Source organism: Henckelia pumila, chromosome 2 (genome assembly GCF_033568475.1).
Source record: "Henckelia pumila isolate YLH828 chromosome 2, ASM3356847v2, whole genome shotgun sequence".
NCBI lineage: Eukaryota > Viridiplantae > Streptophyta > Magnoliopsida > Lamiales > Gesneriaceae > Henckelia > Henckelia pumila.
The window spans coordinates 2,976,185-2,997,258 of NC_133121.1; the positions used below are offsets into that span (position 1 = coordinate 2,976,185).

The following is a 21,074-nucleotide window of genomic DNA, read 5'->3' on the forward strand; positions in this document are numbered from 1 at the left end:
TCTTCCACTTTTTGTTTTGTTTTGTTTTGTTTTGTTTCTTCTATGAGAGAAATTGTGGGTTTGTGGTCTTTTTTTATTTTTTTAATTTTTTTTTACTATTTAAAAAAATTAAAAGTTTTTTTTATTATATGGGTAAACCGTCTAGGCAGTGCCCAGGTTGCATAGGCGGTGCCCAGGCCGCCTAAGCGGTTGAGGCGCCGCCTAGGCGGCCAGTTAATCGGGCGACGCCTCCATTAATCGAGGCGGCGGGCCGCCGCCCAGCGCCTAGGCGGGGATTTTTAGAACACAGATTATACGAATGATATTTTACAATTATATCAATTGAAAATTGTGGTTAATGTAGAATCTGCACAAATATTTAAAAACGCAACTCTCTTGTGAGACAGTTTATCCTTGAAATGGATGGATACGAATACGATCCATATATATATGTATAATGTAAAAAGTAATATTTTTGATACATAATTAGAGCTGTCAATTTAGGGTGGCCCGCCATCGGGCGGGGCGGGAAAGGGTAGGCCGGCCTGAATTGATGGCGAGTTGGAAATACCCCAATCCAATTCGCAATGGGTTGCGGGTTGGGCAGGCCAACCTGCCATAAATTAAAAAATTAAAAAAAATAAAGAAATATGTAAAAATTGAAAAATCATGCATAAATAATTATAAATGATATATATATATATATTTATAAACTCATTAACAATAAATATATAATTATAAATAATATAAAATTTTAAAAATAATCAACTAAACATAAATTATCTAAAATCATATAAATCATTTAGAGCTTATAATCATTTATAAAATATTTTAAACAATATAAATTGTTTAATAATTATCAACATACATAAAATATTTAAAATATTAATTATAATATAAATTTTAAAATGAAAAAAAAAATGGCGGGCCGACCCTTTGGCCAGCCCGTCCTGCCCCGCCTTGACCCGTCGCCCAAACGGGCTGCCTCCTGTCGGGCCGGCAAAAGCATGATTCAACCTGTCATTTTTTAATGTTGGTGTGGGTTGGCTCGACGGATCAAATCCGATTTGACGGATCTATACGTTATAAAAAATGGCAGGACGCCAAATCCGAATTGACGGGTCTATACATCATGCACCAAACTACTTTCGAAGAGTTTATTGGATGAAAAATATGTCGATAATTGGTGGTTCTTACCTGGGAAAATAAATTTAAAAACGAATAATTTGAATATTTCCAAGCTGCGAGTTCAAAATAAGGTTTCTCCATGTATTTATTGCGATTATAAGTGAATTATTGATATGGGCCATTTGTCTATTTCATAATTTATGCACGCGTTTCGATATTAATATAAATTATATAATAATATCATTTTTTTTTCCAAAATACATAATTCTTGGGTTCGTAATGTTTGGAAAAATTCTATATTCTAGAGTTTTTTGTCCAGTTTTCGCAAGGCTTCTTTTGTTGAATGCGGTATGATGGTGTCGAAAGCCTTGAAAAAAGAGGAGGTTGAATTGTTTGCAACTATGGCATGGGCAGTGTGGGTATGAATTTTGTAAGAGAATGCATGATCCTAACATAAGATTGGAAGGAATCAATATTGATTGGGCCTTAATGATGTTGGATACTTTTAGAACAGCAAGCATCAAATGTCACAACCTAAATTTCTCGAGATAGTGTACATCGGATTCGTTGTGGAAGTCTCCTGCTGTTAATCAGCTAAGGATGGATGTTGATGCAGGGTGTATTATGTCGAAAAATATATTTAGTGTGGGATGGTGATAATAGACTTTCACGGGAAGGTATTGGGGGCTAGAGCTGAAATTATTCGGAATCTAGGCTCGGTGAAAGGAGCAGAATTAACCGCTATCCGTTTTAAAATTGATTTTTGCTTGCACCATGGTTTTGTCAATGTTTGTATTTTCTCAGACTCGCTTCAGGCGGTTCAAGCAGTAACTCAGCTGGAAGAGGATCTTAGTCCTTATGGTGTGCTATCGTTGGAAATTAGAGAGCTTCTTGATAATCCAATTTTCATTTCGTTGCTCCATATGCAAAGATCATCTAATGTCGTGGCTCATTGTTTGGATCGACACGCACTTTCTTCGTCTTCGAACTTTGAATGTTTGATTGGTATTTTACTTTGTTGGTTGTCTAATATTGTTGTATCTTATTTTAACCATTTTTTAATGAATTGGTTGTTTTCCCTAGAAAAATAAAATAAAAAAATAATTGAATTATTGATATGGGCCATTTGTCTATTTCATAATTTATGCACGCGTTTCGATATTAATATAAATTATATTATAATATCATTTTTTATTAAAGAATATTTTTTTAAAAAAAAAGATACCGATCTTGGATATATAATTTCGATGAAGAAAAAATAATAAAGATATTACAAGTGGAGAATTCATGGCTATCTTTATGATTCCTTTAATTATTCAAAACGGTCAACCCGAACTTCATTATTCAATGACACGCATTCAACGATTTATTTTTTTAACCTTATGTCAATTTAACAGTCAATTATATATATATTCTAATTGCGTAAAACTAAAAATAATTCATCCAGCTTCAACCCAAAAATAAAAAATAAAAAATGATAATTCATTCCAATTAAATATTATAGCCAAGACAGATGTAAACTTTAGTTGATAAACACAAATACACAATATGCATTCACACCAACGTATAGTTTAAATGTTAATCGCTTTCTGCCTTTCACAACTATCTATTTCGATGTTTTCGTTGCATATAAAAACATATCTGCCAGTATGTGTAAAATATGGATAGAATGATTTAAACGTGAAAGAATAATTTGAAACGACTCTAAATGAAGATTAATTTGAAAATGATCAAAAGAAATACATAATAAGAGATTCGAGCTCACTCGAACAAACTAATCATGAATTCGTTATTATAAATTTGAAATCTTTAATATACATGAAAATTATGGGAACAAAAAAAAATAAAAAATCTTCACTTTTCACAAAGATGAGGAAATCAAATTAACACACTTGAAATCAATCAACCATTACAAACTTTTGTGCTGAAATTAAGAATATACAGTGAATCTCCCGTACGTACAAACAAATTTATTCCATAATAACAATCACAAGTGAAGATTATCCACTGATAAAACAACAAACAAATTGGCAATAAACTTTGGTTTTCATGTAGCCTTTGTGAATGACTTGATGGTAACCGAAGAACCTGCCAATAATTTTCCCGACACCACCTGAAATGTGTCGTATCGGAGGAAAAATTCGACCAGCATCAATCGAGACAACAACACAACCAAGTCCTTTCCCGGACATTGCTTATTCTCCGTCGTCGGATCCTCCGTCTCTCTCCCGTTCGACCAGTAAACGTACTGGATCAGTTCTTCGCCGCCGCCCACGAATCTATCCGCCACGAACTCTTCCGGGTTCTTGAAAACCAGGGGATCTTTGGTCACAATCGGCTGATACCCGAAAAGCATCTCCCCTTTCTTGATCAAGAACGACGATTCATGGTTCCGTACGGTGAGATCTTGCCTGGCTTTGCCGTACTGGTAAGGGACGGGTGGCTCGATTCTCAGAGCTTCGTATACGGTTGATTTCGTGAGCGTCATTTTGTTCAGAGCTGCGACGGTGACGACGCCGCCCTCCGATTTGACGACAGATCTTATTTCGTCTCGCAGCTTACGGTGAAGATCTTCTCCGGCGGCGCCGACCCATTTGATCAGACCGGGGAAGAGAGTTTTCATGCCGCCGTACGCGTTGAATCCAGCTAAAAACACCAAGTTGTGGCAGGCTTCGTCTCTCTTGAGTCCCATCTTTTCTGCTTCATCCAGAATGGAACCTGCGGAATTGTAAAAAGCATTGTAGAGTTTCTTGTACTTGGATTTCACGAGGAAGAAAGGAAGCTGGAAGGTGTGCAGCAATAGATCTTCCAGGAAGTTTGGGAAGTATTTTAATCGTAAGGTCATCAATGGATGGAGCTGACAGAAGAGCCATAAGTCAACGAGTTTCTGGCCGTCGGGCCCGATCGGAGTTTCAGAGGGATGCTTGTCGCAGAACAAACGGAAGACGAAATCAAAAGACATGCGGTCGCTTAAGTCATTGAAGTAGGCGCTGCCCTTGGCGGAGAATTCATCTTCCAAGCCCGAAAACATGGTGGAAATGGATTGCCTGAAGATGGTGATGAACTTGTCGTGCTTTTTGGCGAGTGTGGAGAGGAAAAAGCTTTTGAGGGCCGAGTGATTGGGCTCGCAGGTGTCCAAGAAGGCGCAGGCCCGGTAGCCGCCGGTGAATGCGGTGGAGGGCATGAAAGTGCCGTCGAGCAAGTTTTTCTTCTCGACCTTGGAGTTGTCGAAGAGGGTCTGAAAGCTCACGGCGTCGAGAAGGCAGATGACTCGTGGGTTTTTGGCCGTGAATGGGCCCGGCGGCATGTTGCATCTGAAGACTGTGGACTGGTGTTTCTTCATTCGGGCTTTGAAGAACTCCACCTCGCCTTGGTTGTAGTAGTAGTCGTAGCGGTCGGATATCGGCCCGAAAAACGGGTGGCCGTAGTCTCCGGGGATATTTTGGACAGCGGCCTCGTACGGCGTTGTGTCGCGGCGGTCGTCGGAGACGGCGGCGGAGGTTGTGGATGAAGGCATCTTCAAGTGGTTTTTGTTCAAGGTTGGTTGAATGCTTCGGGAAATACAATGCTCGGAACCGGATAAAATGAATTTTCCTTTTTTCTTTTCTTTTTTTTTTTCCTGAGCTGAAATAAAATGCGTTGGGAAATGGATTCTTGCCGTTATTTATTAGGAAAATTTAGAAAAATTTTATTGACCGTATTGCAAAAATGAAAAAAAAATATTTAAAAATAACAAAAAAAAAACACGTGAGAAACGGACATCTAATCTGACCAAAGGTGGCGTTTACACTGTATCAAGAACACAAAAACGGGGCGGTAGCCAAACCCGAAGTCCCTCACTTCCCGGAAATTAACATGTTTCGTTTTGTTTTATAGTTTTCTTACTGCTTCATATGTATCATATTTATACCGTCGTTTACTGTTACGTACTTACACGATACTTATTTCGTTTTTTGTTCTGTAATTGTTGTTAGCGCTAATTTTTGTTCATGGTTTTGTATCCGAAATAATTTTCGATTGTGTTCGTCTCTCGGATTTAAAGCTGTTTGGCTAACATCTTCTCGGGTAAGGCTAGGGCTGACAAAAAATATCGAAATGCCGTCATACCACCTTTACCGTACCGAAAATATCGAAAATTTTGGTATACCGAAAATTTATCGTATCGAAATTTTCGGTATCGGTATCAGTATCGGTATGAGATTTTTGAATTTTCGATATTTCGATATATCGGAAAAAAATCGGTATACACGGTATATACCGATATTTTTTTTAAAAAAACGGTATAAAAAATCGATATACACGGTATCATACCGATACCGTACCGAATACCGCGGTATCGGTATGGATTTATACTATACCGAAATTTCGGTATACTGACGAAATTTTCGGTACGGTATCGGTATCGAAATTTTCGGTATCAAAATTTCCGCTACGATATGCGGTATTCGATACGGTATGCGGTATACCGTATCGAACCACCCCTAAGAAGGCTGTCGCATATGACTTGTTCTTCGATGCGATTTATATGATTAACGTGACTTGCAGACTACTGCATTTGTTTGGACATTCGTTCAATAAACACCGAAAAATAACGACTGACGTATTTTCACATAAAGTTGACATTTACAATCTCTTTTGTATTTTGTACATCATGTGTAAACTTTTTCGCACCCAAAAACCGCCTCAACCTAGTATTTGACGTGCAAGCAAAAAAATAGATGATTAGGATAATAAAAGTGATGCCAGCGGGATTATAATTATCTTTATTAAGTACGTATTCGTATATATCTTGTGCTTGGCACACCAAGTTGACCGAGATTAGTCTCACTACGAAATGAGAGAAGGCTTATTAAGATTATGATAATTCCCTTAACTTAATTTAAAATTATAATATACACATAATCATTTCCAAACAATTCTCCCCAATTTTATGGTTCTCAAAATTTGACCAAGAATCTAATTAAATTAATCCACTCATTACTTTTATATAGCATTTTATCGTCAGATCATTTGTAGAATCTGTAGATCAAACTTTATAAAAGCAGAAAAGTTGGCAGTATTAATCACCCGAACTACAAAACACTACAACTTAAACAAAAGTATTTATAAGTACTACTTTTGTGCCTACAGTGATTAATAAACACAAAAGAGTGACCTGAAGCTGCAAAAAAATACGTGTGGATCGGAATTATTAAGAAACAACAACGTACATCTCATGGGACGATCCGGGAAGTTCGATCGTGTGATAAATTAGATACATCGGTACATATATGTGATGGGAAATAACAAAAATAATCTTTTAGCTACTTTCTTTTTGATAATATATGTCAGTCGTTTATCTCCAAATTCCCAACTCCCAAGTCAAGGTTTACAAAAGGTGAGAATTGTTTTTTTTCTAAGCTCTTTCAAATACTACTTAAGTGTCTTAAACAAATTTTATTAAAAAAAAAATTAAGAAGCCATGTTTTTAAAACCGGACCAACTCGGCCGAGAACCAACCAAAATTTCGATCTCGAACACCCCAAAAACTGTTTTAACGACTAAATCGACCAGAACCGATCAAAACAGGTCGGACCGGTTTTTGATTTTTTTTAATAATTAAATATTTTATTTTTAAAACTTTAAATTTAATATATATATGATTATTTAGAATTTTTACTCCATTAAAAATATTATTTTAGTAATACTAGAATTTTTTAAATTAATTATTTTATTATTTAAAAAATATATAACTATAGTTGATATTTTCAATATATTTATAATTTATTTATTTTTAAATTCATGGAAAATATATATATTTTTTTGTTTATTTACATACATTTTTTGGGTTTTTAAAATTTAAAATATATTATTCATTATATTATAATATATAAATGATTTTTCGGTTCGATCATCTGGTTAAAACGGTCCGACCGATTTAATCGTTTTTTTAAGATATACTGATTTAATCACCAATCCAATCATAAAAGCATTATCAAAAAATACTTTTTAGAAGGTCTCTCAAATAATATCAAACATGTTTAAAACAAGGGCAATTTGCTCAAAAATCCCCAAATGCAAACATGTTTTGCTTTGAGGTCCCTAGTCATAAAATGTGGTACAAAACAATGCAAGATGTGGTACAAATTAACAAAAATTATGATACAAAAAAATGGTTAAAGAATGCAGAGCAAAACATGTTTGCATTGGGGATTTTTGAGCAATTTGCAATTAAAACAATTCAAAAAATGTTATTTGTTAACGAAATCTTGCCCTCAAAGAAAGAAATTGGGCCGCTTGCATTGAAAATGGGCCAGAAACTGAAATGACTTGGGCAATGGGTTTTGGGCCCTGATCTCTATTTAATTCATGCTAGTATGCACATGCTGCCTATAATAACTTTTTTTTTTTTTTTAGAGTACCTATAATAACGTTTAAATGATAGTACAACTCAAAATTTTTTGAAATCTCGGTGTTATTATGAAATACTATTTTTGGAATGTAAAATATGTTAAATTGTTTAAGCATTATAAATATTATCGAAAGGTAGTTATTGGAACAATGTACAAGCGTCTTATAGTATATTCTTTTCGAGATGTACAATTTTTATGTTAATATTTACTAGTTTGAGATTAATGTTCCTAGATTTCGTGTGTTTTTTTTTTGTTTCTATCTGTAGATCAATGAATGAAGCAACTCAGCTTGCGACTAATGTTAAGACAAAGATCATCATTCTCCTTTCTTTTATGTAATTACCCTATTTGTTTCATGTTAAATTTGACTTTCCCTAAAAATATTTTTGTGTTATATCGTGGATGTAAATTTCTATACTCTATGCTTTATGTTGCCTTCTATTCATATTCATACATATAAAAATACACGAAAATGGATAAGAAATCAAGTAGATTCCTTTGTTTCCTGGCTTTGTGTCCACGTGTCACCCATCCTCACCGTCTGTTAAATCTCTCAGGTGAAAGCAAGGCCTCCGGATCACCGCTCCTCAGCCGGCTCGACAAGGCAAACCCAGTGGCCGCAGCGGAAGTCCTAACGAACATCGGACTCGCCAACGACTTTCGCCGCCTTGATGAGCCGCCTCCGCTGGTTCGAACGCTCGATTCCGATAGTGGTAGGAAGCTCCGCCGCCGGGAAAACGGAGATTTCATTCCTCTGTAGTGATGGAATGAGAAAACTCTAGCTTTCGATAGTGAGCTGAAAGGCGACGGGCGTTTGCTCCAGAAACCTCCGCCGCCTCGCCGGAACCGCCACGGCGAGGCGGTCGAGGGCTCTGTCACTAAGTTATCCGAACCTATGTTTCGTTCGAATTCGAAGGAATACGATCTCTTCAACAAGAAATTCCGGCCGTTGAATCTGTCCTCTGATTGGTTGTTTATCCTCTCATGAATCGGCGAGCGTTCCTGGGTGATTTCACCTTCCGCCGCCGCGGCCTCCTCTGACTCGGTTGGAATCTCAGGCAGAGGCTGGAGAATAATGCTCGGGAAAATCAAATCATCCAAATCCGGCCTTATCCTTGCCGCCATCACCGGCCTGAAAGGAGAATCCTGGCGGAATATTCCAGCTCGGCAAAGGGGGCAGTTTGCGTGTGAACGCAGCCACACATCTATGCAATCGACGTGAAAAGCGTGTGAACAAGCCGGGAGTGTACGGACGTAATCATCTTCCCGGAACTCGAGCAAACACACCGCGCAGTCATGGAAGCCGCTTTTGCGAGTGTATATCGAGAGAGGAATCGTCTTGATGAGAGATTCCTGCAGCCCTTCAGGTGACACGACGTAGAAATTAGCATCTCTGGGGGAGTCGAAGGAATACGGAAGCGAGAGGACATCTCCGGCGGACGATGACGACGGGACGGATCGTCGGCGCCGCTGTCTGTACCGGCGGTAGAATCGGAGGAATTGACGGGAAATTGGGCGGGAGAATATGATGGCGATGAAGGCTATTACGGCTATAACAGCCATGGCAATCAAAGGGGGGCTGACATCTACAGAGGACTGCCGACTGGATGAATCCGCGGAGGTGGAGGAGGAAGACAAAATCTCCATTGAAGGAAGCCAGGTGGAGTATGGAGAAGGAGCCGGTGAGTGTGGGTTCCAGCGGTGGTGCGGCGATGTTTCAGGGGCTGAGCTGCGGCGGAGCATGGTGGTTGGCGGACGGAAAAATGTGGTGGTTTTACGAGGTTTCAGTGTGGAGATGGGAAATGGTTGGCGCTGACTCGCCGCTGCTTTTGACATTGACGCCGCAGTGGAACCACAAATGCCCCATTGGATTTGGTGGTAGAATCTGCTACGTGCGAGTACAGTTTTAGCGATCTGTGTGAAGTTGGGTTTTTTCTATGCTACCCCATTCGAGCAGTGCCCACTGCCCGAATGGGGATCCAATCGTCTATGTTTTTTTGAACTTGATATGATCTCATTTAAAAAAATATAAGCCATATGCTACCCCATTCGAATAGTGCCTACTGCCCGAATGGGGATTCAATCGTTTATGTTTTTTTGAACTTGATATGATCTCATTTAAAAAAATATAAGCCATTGAATGCAGCAGACCTAGCATAGACAAAGCCGTGAAGTTGTACCTTTGGCCTATTGGACAGTTCGAAAGGAGCAAGTTACTTGGAATTCATTTCACCTATTATTATTTTAACAAATATATGGTTATACAATTGCATATTTGTACTAAAAAATGCTACATGTATAACTTTCAGAATGAATTGGTGTAATTATTGAGATAAAATTGTTCGAGAAATTAGTAGTTTTCTAAGGCCCGAAAATATTAAGTTATTAATTACGAAATTTGAGATTTTAATTTCGAATTTGGAAAATTATTAATTGGAGAATTTATGAAATTAGAGATTTAAATTCAAGTCGAAAATATCTGTAAATCCTCAAAATAAATATTTTCGACTTGAAAATTAAATCTCTAATTTCATAAATTCTTCAATTAATATTTTTCCAAATTCTGAATTGAAATCTCAAATTCTGTAATTAACGGATATTTTCGATTTGGAAATTAAATCTTTAATTCCATAAATTTTTCAATTAATATTTTCTCAAATTTCGTAATTAATAATTTAATATTTTCGATAAACGAAGCTAATAAAACATACTATCATTAACTAATTAATTTTTTTTTTTTAAAAAAAAACATAATTGATGCTCGTATAAAAATTGTTCCTAGATTGTGATCAAAACAACTATTAATTTTTTGAAAGAGTTTCTGGAGCATCGATACATCGATTGAGTCTATGCTGGCAAACGAACACTCAACGACTCGGATCATCTGGGTTGTTGCTATCTCATTCGGACACTGCCCGGATGGAAAAGAATAGACAGAACCCGATATGACAGCAACTATGCCCACTGCCTACGATAAGGGCTGGTGTATGGGACAGTGTGAATGTGTGATTGGTTCTGGTGCAGGAGTACCTAACGTAAACCAATAGAGGTAATTTGAAATTCCTTTGACCGTAGACGTTGACTTTCAACAGTGAACACGTTTTAGGGAAGCTATTGGAGACGAGAATTTTGATCTATCGCGTGTTCGTAAAAATTCCACATAATATATATATAATTAATAAAGATTGATAAAATGTAAATTTTACAGAACACTCTCTAATTTCACACTTATTTAATAAAGATTTTAATATGTTAAAAAATTATATAAGTATGTAACAATATTAATTTAATAAGATAAATAGATAAAATAGTAAGAAAAATAAAACTAAACATGTCTCAAGAGGTCTCCAGTTTTGTGGAATAAGAGAATGTTTGTTCATATGTTAGAAGTTAAATTTTCTCTACCAATATTTTTTTGGCTATTTTGTCGCACATGACTCGTTTAGTACGATTTATTTGACTAATATAGTTTGCAGGTTTTTCGCGTTAGTTTGAAATTTTATTCTGTGCACATCGAAAGATAGCGGTAGCAGGTTACCAAGTCATTAAAAATACACTCAACATAGAAAATAAAATGAAAAATGAAATATAGCCTAAATAAGTAGAATGTAAAGAGCAACAAATAAATACTCTTTCTATTTCATATATGTATACTTGTGTGTATTTTCACACATATTTAAAAAGTTTATAATTTTTTTTTAAATTTTCGAAATTGTTTTATATTTAGGCGATGGATGTTTTAGCAATATTTTTTAAAAAATGTCTTAACATGATAAATTTTTTTAGAAGTAGTTAATATATTTAATAATATGTAAATTGCAGTGTTTTAAAAGGTGTTGTGTTAGTCCATAACGTTTTTGTCATGTGATAACATAACGTAAATATCGCAGCGCATAACTTAAGTTATTATTTAAAAAATAGAAATATACTTATACAATATAACTAAATAAGTGAGACAATTAGTCATTAGACCATAATAATTTTAAAAAATCTTACAACTTAAACCACATAATCTGCCAAAATTCGACCCAAAGATTCAACTTATAAATCCAACAAAATCTGCCCAGAAATTAAACCCAAATCACCAAAAAAATAAAAAAAAAATTCGCTCCTAAAATCTTCATTGAAAAGTTTTGATACTGAATCGAATCTAAGTTATCTTCGCGTGCGTATAAGTTGTAGGTCAAATAATTAATTTATGGGCTTTTATTCTTCTGGTCTGTAAAGTGTGGGCTATTTACGTAAAAAGCCTAATAACGCACTCTATAGCGCTCTTTTTAAAATACTAAAAATAATAATAAAAATGAAAAATGGCTAATATATTTGAGGCATATATATGGCTTTATATTTGAGATTAAAGAGGGAAAAAAGTAATAAAGACCTTTAATTCAGATTAATTATGTTCTAGCAAATGGTAACTTGGAGAAATTTTTATTACTGAAATTATCATACAAACATTATATTAATTTCTTCGAGCATAAAATTAGTCTTCTTCAATTAGAAACAGCAGAAGCAGGCTTCATTTCAGCCTTGATAGCATCCACCAACTGATCATAGGCTTCCGCCCAAGCGTTCTTCATCTCCGGCGACCACATCTCCGGCACTGCTTCTTTTATAGTCTCCAGCAATGCAAATTTCGTTACCTGAAATGGGTCGATTTAAACTCGTTTACTCGCTTTTTTAAAAAATATAAAAAAAACCAATATTTTTTTTAAAAAAATTATAGCAACAAGTATACCTCAAAATGTTCATCTACCACACCATAAGTGAAGTGTGTAGCGCCCAAATCTTTGAGACTCGAGTCTTTCACCACAGGTTTCCCAGCTTTCCGAAGCTGAACTGCTGATTCACATGTCTGCAAATTTCATATCATTAAATTAAATGCATATTTGGATGATTTAATACTTTATTTAAAGACCTTAGACTAGCTAATATTTTTAGCAAAACCAAGAATTTAAAGAATTTCTTAGTCATTTCTTTAAGCTATAATTTATACATCAATAAAAAATAAAACTTTAAACCAATGCTGAGATATATCAATGATTCTAAATTAGGTAATAGAATATATTCCATTGGTTCAAGTTCATTAAATATAGTCGAAAACAAGGGGTATAAATTAATAATATTACCATCACAAAAACAGTAATGGCATGTGGTTTCAGCTTTGGATTCTGCTCCAGAGGCACATCTGAATCCTTCAAGAATCTGAAAAGCTTCTTCGCAGATGGTGCTATCTCAAATATCCTACAAATTTAGTGATTTCATGTAATATTCTATGCTTAAAACACTGGTGGTAAATTAAAAACTACTAAAGTTTTGTTCAATGATCTAAATAAAAGATCAAGAATCACCGAACCCACCTCAAGAAGAATTTAAGACCCAATTCACCAGCATTTTTCTTCATAACTTTCCATGACTTGGTTACCAAAGCTTCTTGTTCTTCTGTGAAAGCTCTCACTTCTACTCCATGTTTCTTTTCCATGCCTTCATTCTCAAGCATTAATAAATCACCAAAAAATCAAGTCCCGTGTGTGTGTGCGTGTGTGTGAATGGTAGCATATATATATATAGTTTAGAATATGCAGGTTAACTTGAAGAATGGTAGCAAACAGAGGTGGCTTACATCTTCTTGAAATCTTGGGAGTTCTGCAATAGAGATGACGCTGCCATGAATCATCCATTTTAAGCCATGATAAATTGCTAGAAGATTGAAGTTGCAGATGCTTCTTAGCAGAGAAATTGTAACTTGGGCTTGCTGAAGAAACAATTCCAAGAAATTGTTAGTAAATCAAGAACAGAACAAAAACATGCTTTTTTCAGAAACAATAAATTAGAAGCACTTACTGTTATTGCAGTAGAGCATAGTAATGGGATTATCACAACCAATCTTGTTGATGTTGCAGATGTCCATGATTTGTGACTCTGAACAAATTGAGCCTGCTGGATTTGCTAAACGGTTGATAAAATATAAAGTGTGCGTAATGGGTTTGAAAGTTTTAGTTTTATAGTGCTAAATTGTTGAAGTTGATGTGCGTTTGGGATTAATGAAGAGCCAACTTGCCTTATTTTTTTGTCCCATGTTTCCAAATCCCATACCGAATATAATCATCCTGTGAGCTGGTCAATGGCGGTCGTAGGGGATGACGCCAACATATTTACAAAAAAAATTAATGTTATGTACTTATTATAGGCATAGTTTGGTACACATAACAAGAGAGTTATTAATAAATTATCCTCTAACATCCCATGTTTGATATATTTTTAAAAAGCCCATGATAAATGAATGAGCCCTTGATAAATGCTTTGACAAGGTTGATTTGGTGTGATAAATTTAATACAACTAAAAAATACTACAAAAAGACATGATTACCCTCCACATTTAAAAACATCTAAACTCTACACACGCCTCATTCTCCTCCACGTTATGATATGATTAATTTTATCATTAAAATCGAATATATAATTTAATCACTCTTATTAAAATCATACCAAATATTTAATATAATATCCTACCATTTTATTTATCCTTAATTTATCCTTATATTATATATCCTATACTTATCATATCCTATGTACCCAACTATGCTATATGTATAAATATAATATAATACTAAGTTTAGTAAGAATATGAAAAATTAAATGAATGCGTGATGACTATTATGCTGCATGATAGTATTTATATAAACGAACTTGGATAATATGTTCATGACAAATCAATATTTTTCAAAGTTTATTCATCATGTTTCGATATCATATCAATATTTTTTGGTGTCACATCATCAATTAGACTAAAATAACAGAAGATTACAAGTTTAGAGTACCAAAACCAAATTTTAAAAAAATTTGAACATGTTAATGATCCAAGAACTTTATTTTCCCATATACTAATGAAGACAAGTTGAAATTGGTATCGACTCTAGTGACCTAGTCCAAGAGATGAACAAAATCAAATAAAACACACTGGGGCAATCTTTGGAATTTTGTTCCTTGCTGACGGTAAAAGAAGATGAGAATTATTAGCAAGCAAAACAAAATCTTGCATTTGCCGCCCAATATTAATAGGAAATTATGACACCATCAAATCTTTACAAGAAATGCAGTAGTGAACGTTAATAGAAGGATAGAATATACAGGAGCAGCAGAATCATTTGCGATACTACTACAATTCTCTTCTCTTCTTTATTTTTAAGTCGAGATCAACCACATCCGTATTTCACATCAGGGATTGTAACACCTGAGTCGAATGGAATTTCAATTCTCTCTTTCACAACACACCGTGTTTCGCCATTTTCAAACATGGGGACCTTCCCAGGAGGACACTCCATAGTTGCTTGTACTTCATCGTTGCTTAGCAGCTGAAAAAAGTCCACAAGCTTCAGCGGGTCATTCCTTTTCCTCAGCCTGGGCTGAAAACCAGCCAGACTCAAGATAGCTACCATTCCAACAATAGTTAGCGCTGTCTTGGCTGTTGCAGTAATCAAGAATTTCAGCCCTTTCAACGGTCTTCTCGATCCAGTTCTTCTCTGATCTCTATCAATAAGGCTGTTGTCAACAGCCCCATTTTGAGAAAATTTACGAGTGGGAGGGAAGGATGGCAGATGCTCGTTACCGGGGACAGTGGAATGAGAGGGCCGGCTTGGATACGGAGGCAGGAGGAGATCATTGTTATCCTCAGTTTCACTCGCAAAAGCAATTGCCTCGTGTATGACTTCTAACTCCTTACCTTTGTATTCCTTCAGCTCTTTGAGCAACTTCTTCTGGCAGTACTCTATCTCAGTCAAGGCTGCTTCTTTTTCATAAAATTGCTGCTGCTGTAATGCCTAATAAGCACATAATAACAAGAAGTAAGGTGCCATCGGCCCTTGAAAAAGGGGGAAAATTTCATGTCATGAGAGTAACATTTAATTGGATTAAGGTCCATCGAAACAGAAGTAAACCAGTTTGTCCACTGATGCAAGAAGCCAAGCCTTAAAATAATCAAAACCAGTCTTTAGTTGATTCATTCAGCACATAATTTCCAAAACAAATTTCACATGAGATACTTCAAAGTCACTTAACTTACTACATACGGATAATACAGTAACCATTAACATGTAGGCTGATCTTATGCTTTCACATGTCAATATGAAGAACCACTGAATTGGTTCTTAGCATACAGAGTGCCATTTGATTCCAAATGCAGGAGCAAGCCAACCAATAGAATATACCATTTTCATCCTAAGATTTTTTTGTAAGAGCTTGATACATTGTGTTGCTGCTCAAGAAATGCAAACCAAATATGAAGTTAGAGAACTTTCAGATTCTTCAGAAAACAAAAAGGCCGAGGTCTGTTCTTTATCATCTAAAAATCATGGCTTCCAAATCACCGACAACAATGGCACCTTGTTTAATATGTTTCAAGTCTTCCTACCTCTACCCTACAGTTTCCATATAATGAAGAACTACAAGCAGATATGAGAACAAAGCACGAGAATATAATAACCCGTAAGTAGGAAATTTTAATAAAGGTTTATGGACCCAAGAGATTGGGCTGATTTCCCAAGAGTGCATTCCATTTAGCAACGATCTTGCAAATGCGCAAAAGGGGAATGCAAAAAAAAAAAAAAAAGGAAGATTCCTTGTGAATTATTTTTTACCCTTCTATCATGTTTTAATAAGGAATCTCCACAAGGCCCAAAACTTGAAAATAATGGAAATATTTACTTTCGCCATTCCGCAAATAATGCCAAAAACACTACATTATATAATGCAAAAAAAATATCAGAACATCCATTTATACGCCAGAAAGACTTCTTGCATCCATCATTTATTTCAAAGTTTCAATCCCAACAAATAGGTTGAAAGCACAACAAGGTTCATGCAAGATAAGGCACAACCCTTTGATGAAGCCTGCATCTTGACCATGAACTATGAATCTTGGTGTGCTCTGAAGCCGCAAATGACCCACACATGTGCGGATCACAGATGTATCTGTGCACCATGCACTTCCAAAAACTATGGTTTCTTAGATCTATCTTCGGCGGCTAAGCCAACATGAAATTATTACCAGCTTACCATTTCTCAGTACGTAGTATCATAATCCGCATATTTTATCACAGACTAACATATTTGACCATAAAAATGAAAAAGAATAGTTAGTCTCCAAGTTGCATCAACATGATATCTTCACCACAGAAACAGCTTTTTAACTGATGCAAAAAAAAAAAAATCCTTTAAACCATTGTCACCAATCGAACTTAGTTAGCTCGAAAGTGGCAAACAATAAGAGAAGGGGGGGTTTCAAAGAAATGAAAAGGTTATGTCTCATTTTTCTTAAAACAATGAAAGCTTTGCATCAATAGAATATCAGCAATTGAGTGACTTCCGGCTCCCCTCCTGGCAATTAGACACGGCTTAACTAAACCCTAAAACAGTAAACACATTCCATTTCAAAGACACCTAGAACCATCTGAAATTTCCACGAACTTCCAACATTACAACTTTCTAACAAAACCCAAACATAAATTCACAAACTTGTAAAGAAAAAAATAAAAGAAGAAACCTGCAGCGCAGACAGCTGGCCTTCAAGGGAATCGAGAGCATCTCGAATGTTGAGCAGACTCTCTGTTTCTTCATCGCCATCTTCTGGATTTTCGGCATCCGGGTTGGCTTTAGATACTTTCGATACACCTCCTGCATCTTCTTTCACCGAATCGGTAGTCTTTTTGTGAAGGCAATTGGTAATCTTGGACTTCAACTCTAGGGTTCTATCCAGAATCAGCCCCACTCTATCTGCTTCCATTTGAACACCGTCTCCCAATTGTACAGGGTGGATTTCACTGGGATTGGGGAGGTGTGTTTGAAATTATCAAGAAACAATGGTCCAGAAAATGGTAGACAATAGACAAGTGCGGCGTTGTGGTGTTCAATTAAAGAAGTTTGAAGTCAAGTAACGAAAAGTTTGTGCTAGGTTTTTGACATGTGTTTCCAAAAATTTGTTTAAAATATTTTCTCTCTCAAAAATGCAAATAATTCTAAAACTTTTTTTTTGGTTATTATTATTATTATTAGTTCCCCTTCCATGCCATATAATTCTAAAATTTTTGTTATTATTAAATTAGGTTTTTTTCCTAATTACAATATTTTATTAAATAAAACATGAATATTTTCGTAAATAAAAGTGAGAGATTATTTTTGTGTATATCATGATTCTAAATTTAGTTTGGGTAAGCCACTTAATATATATAGACTATTGTTTTTTTAAAAGGAAATATATAGACTATGGTTATTATTGTTTATTGGTATTATTCAGATAGTATTGCTTCCAAAAATATATTATGAATAGATTGTTTTTAAACGTGTATCAAAACAGCTACGGATTACCTTGGATAGCTCATGTTTCTAAAAAGTCCTTGAAAAAAATATTTTAGCAACATGTATTTATTTTTTAAATGTAGTTTTATAAAAAAAAATGGAACTTTCATTTTATGATAATATTTATTTCCTTGAAATAACCAAGATTTGAATAAATAAAAAATATCCGCCGTTTTGTCATATTAATAAAGATTTGATTTAGAAACTTAATAACTGAAACAACCAAACACTAAGCTCTTCCATTTCCCGTCATTAGCTCATCCCCAATGGCGATCTCTCTCCGATTCAACCTCCTCCTTCTCCTCCTCATCTCCGCCGCCACTGCCAATTCCGATGGCTCGGACACCGCCGCCGCCCCATCCTGTCCGTCGCGAATCCACCACCCTAACATCTACGAACCTTCCAACTTCTCCGCCGTCCTCCACAATCTCCGTTCCCACCAACTCCGCACCATCAATATGTCGTACTTCACCAACCTCGTCACCGTCGCCGACCTCTCCTGCAACGTCGAGGAGATGGCATCGCCCTACACATTAACTACATCTCCTCCTCCTCTACCAGACATGCCGATCGTGTTGAATGACGTAATCCTCCGCCTGCATGACATAGGGTACCGCGTCGTCTCTATCGCTCTCAGATTCAAACTCGAGGAACTCTCGAGGTTGAAGGCCATGACGGTGTTCGCGCTCGACGATGACTCCATCTTTTCCGACGAAGGCAGCGCTTACTTGTCCAATTTCTGGTACCACGTGGTGCCGAGAAGGAGGCTGACAGCGGCAGATCTCGTGAGATTGCCGCCGAGGACTTCGCTTCCGACTATGGATTTCGGACGGAATCTGGTGGTAACCGCCGCGTCGCCCGGAGAGCCTTTGGATTCGGTGAAAATCAACAATGTGGAGTTGGTGACCGTCGATCTGTTGAACAGCAGCAGGATCGTCGTCCACGGAATCTCGTCTCCGTTCAGGCGCCGGCAACAATACTTTGAAGATCACGAGACGACATGGAGAACACCTCAAAAGATCCAACGGTTTAAATGTGATCTCTTCAATTAGAGTGGTGTGGTTCCATGCCAATCAACGGTAGATGTGAATACCTTCGAGACTTTGACTTCAAGATACTGTGATGCACACTATAGTACTAACAAATTCAATAGAATTTTATAAAACTGTGAAGTAATAGAGTCCATTTAGATTTTTGACCAATTTTTCCGATTTTGAATGATTTTGAATTGATTCGTGGATTGCAGAAAAACACTGAAAACCGATGTGCAAAAGAAAAAAAAATTAAATGTGTGAAAAAAAAAGAACATTTACGAAATATTGAAAAAAGACTTCTCTAAAAAACGATACATATAACTACAAAACTATCGCAAATTAGCAACAATAATAGGTGCTTCATTTCATTTACTCTTGTATACATCACTGTACCAAGAAACTAGAAAGTCACAGATACACAACATATCGTTCTGTTCAGTTGCTGAGGTTAAAGAAAAATCCACAAATGATTCAAATCGAATCGCAGTCCACTCCTCGACCACCAAAATTTCACTCATCGTGTTCATTAGTTGGTCTTCCATGCTAGTGGATGCCAATCAAGCAAAAATATACCTATTTCACGAATGGAATATATGCAATAGTATGAGTAAACCAATGGTGACAAAAACAATTTTCCAAGCAACTGGTTTCCATTCTGAATGAGTGAACTCGGAAAGAAGAAAAGCGGGGAGGTAACCTCCATGAAAGGAACTAGAAAACAGATATGGAACTCCCGACGTTGATCCATACACGGTAGCATCGTGAAATCCATGCGTCTGAAGGTTAAAAATTGCAGGTATTGCATTGAAAAACGTAGACAGTGTGAGATTACCAAACCTTGTACCAGCCATTCCCGAGACGGAATCCAACTCATCTTGCCGGATATGCCTCATATCTACACGTTGAGCAGTCTGTGGTTGCTGAAACATCGCTTGACCGCGAATGGAAGCTCTAGTCATGGATCGAGCTTGAGGGTCATAACTTGCTTTACCCCTCCCATGTATCGGGACTAGTTTCTCCTCACGCACAAGAGCTTTGCAAACCGGGCATTCATGAGAATGTGAGTAAACTTGAAGCCATTGGTAAATGCAGGACCCACAGTAAAGGTGGCCGCATAGCGTGACAGTAGGCTCTTGCGCCAATTCAAAACAGATGTTGCACTCGAAGTTCCCCTTGTCTCGAATCGTATCGGATGAACAAGATGCATCATTTGATTCATCGACCCCGAGGTCCATTTTCAATCATGTCTGCTTATTATCCAATGAAACCACTCAATCAACAAATAATGTACAAACATCAATTCGAAACAATACATGTAACATCAAAGACACAAGATTTCCAGGAGGGAAACATCACCAGCAATAAATCCATCAAAGAGAAATTAAAGGCGTTGAACTTAACATAATCAAAAACCAACTACATAATTACCATCCAAACTACCCAACACTCCAAATTTGTATCTTTTTTTATCTTTTGGATACACAACAGAAACCACAAGATCAGATTCAGGTGAAGCTGACATACGTAGGTAGTGTTTTGTACAGTTTATAACAAAATTTTGTTCAAAAGAAAAGCCGAGAAGAGCTTCCAACGACCTTTCCCAAACACTGCCCTAGTTTAGACTAAAAGCAAATGGGAAACGCGAATCAATCAATTTTAGATCTAATCCCAAATCACCGACAGTGCCAGAAGGTTGAAGGAAGCCCGGAATTACAGCGCACGGTAAATATAGAAAACAGACATTATTTAGTTCGGAGAAAAGATACTACTCACCAGAAAAAAAACGATTAAGGGAAGCCAGATCGATCAAATTAGAGATAATTCATGCACAATTAGGTTTAGTGTGCCACGAAGCTCAAGAATGTAAGCATGAATCGTTAATGCTAATAACCAGCTTCAATGAAAATTTTGACATTGGAAAAAGTGTGGTTATTGATTAATATGGGAGATCGATTTCAATTTTCCAAACGGGAAGATGGGCTGATGGGCTTTGTTTCTTGGGAAGCCCAAAATAGGAGTTACCGTAAGTAATTTGTGCATCGAAAAAGGGGCTGATGGGCTTTGTTTCTTGAAAAGCCCAAGTAAATAATATGTGTGAGTTTTGTTTTGTTTTGTTTTTAAGGAAGTAAATAATGTGTGTGTTAGTGTGTGTATATATATATATGAATTTTTTAAGGAGTAATTAAAA

At 36.4% G+C, this 21,074-nt stretch overlaps 4 protein-coding genes across 5 annotated transcripts; all 4 read right to left on the reverse strand.

The window, feature by feature from the left end:
• Positions 1 to 2,951: 2,951 nt before the first annotated feature.
• On the reverse strand, positions 2,952 to 4,746 carry LOC140882219 (allene oxide synthase 3-like). The gene has a single exon (XM_073288068.1). The coding sequence runs from the start codon at positions 4,622 to 4,624 to the stop codon at positions 3,155 to 3,157; it is 1,470 nt and encodes a 489-aa protein (XP_073144169.1). The 5' UTR covers positions 4,625 to 4,746; the 3' UTR covers positions 2,952 to 3,154.
• Positions 4,747 to 7,869: 3,123 nt separating this feature from the next.
• Positions 7,870 to 9,732, reverse strand: LOC140883144 (RING-H2 finger protein ATL65-like). Its single transcript, XM_073289498.1, has one exon. It carries the CDS (start codon positions 9,333 to 9,335, stop codon positions 8,034 to 8,036), a length of 1,302 nt encoding a protein of 433 aa, XP_073145599.1. The 5' UTR covers positions 9,336 to 9,732; the 3' UTR covers positions 7,870 to 8,033.
• A 2,065-nt stretch (positions 9,733 to 11,797) lies between these two features.
• Positions 11,798 to 17,431, reverse strand: LOC140883867 (uncharacterized). The gene is made up of 9 exons (XM_073290472.1): positions 17,041 to 17,431; positions 14,701 to 15,319; positions 14,461 to 14,489; positions 13,344 to 13,509; positions 13,123 to 13,254; positions 12,860 to 12,983; positions 12,629 to 12,743; positions 12,238 to 12,354; positions 11,798 to 12,142 (listed from the first exon to the last, which is right to left on the reverse strand). The coding sequence occupies exons 1-9, from the start codon at positions 17,278 to 17,280 to the stop codon at positions 11,993 to 11,995; spliced, it is 1,692 nt and encodes a 563-aa protein (XP_073146573.1). The 5' UTR covers positions 17,281 to 17,431; the 3' UTR covers positions 11,798 to 11,992.
• A 1,756-nt stretch (positions 17,432 to 19,187) lies between these two features.
• Positions 19,188 to 20,791, reverse strand: LOC140884340 (uncharacterized). 2 transcript variants are annotated; one of them, XM_073291072.1, is made up of 3 exons: positions 20,660 to 20,791; positions 19,584 to 20,133; positions 19,188 to 19,459 (listed from the first exon to the last, which is right to left on the reverse strand). In XM_073291072.1, exons 2-3 carry the CDS (start codon positions 20,119 to 20,121, stop codon positions 19,413 to 19,415), a joined length of 585 nt encoding a protein of 194 aa, XP_073147173.1. In that variant the 5' UTR covers positions 20,122 to 20,133; positions 20,660 to 20,791; the 3' UTR covers positions 19,188 to 19,412. The 2 variants fall into 2 exon arrangements, 1 of the variants encoding a protein (XP_073147173.1); XR_012150633.1 differs by lacking the exon at positions 20,660 to 20,791 and adding an exon at positions 20,315 to 20,472 and having other exon boundaries at positions 19,188 to 20,133.
• Positions 20,792 to 21,074: the final 283 nt, after the last annotated feature.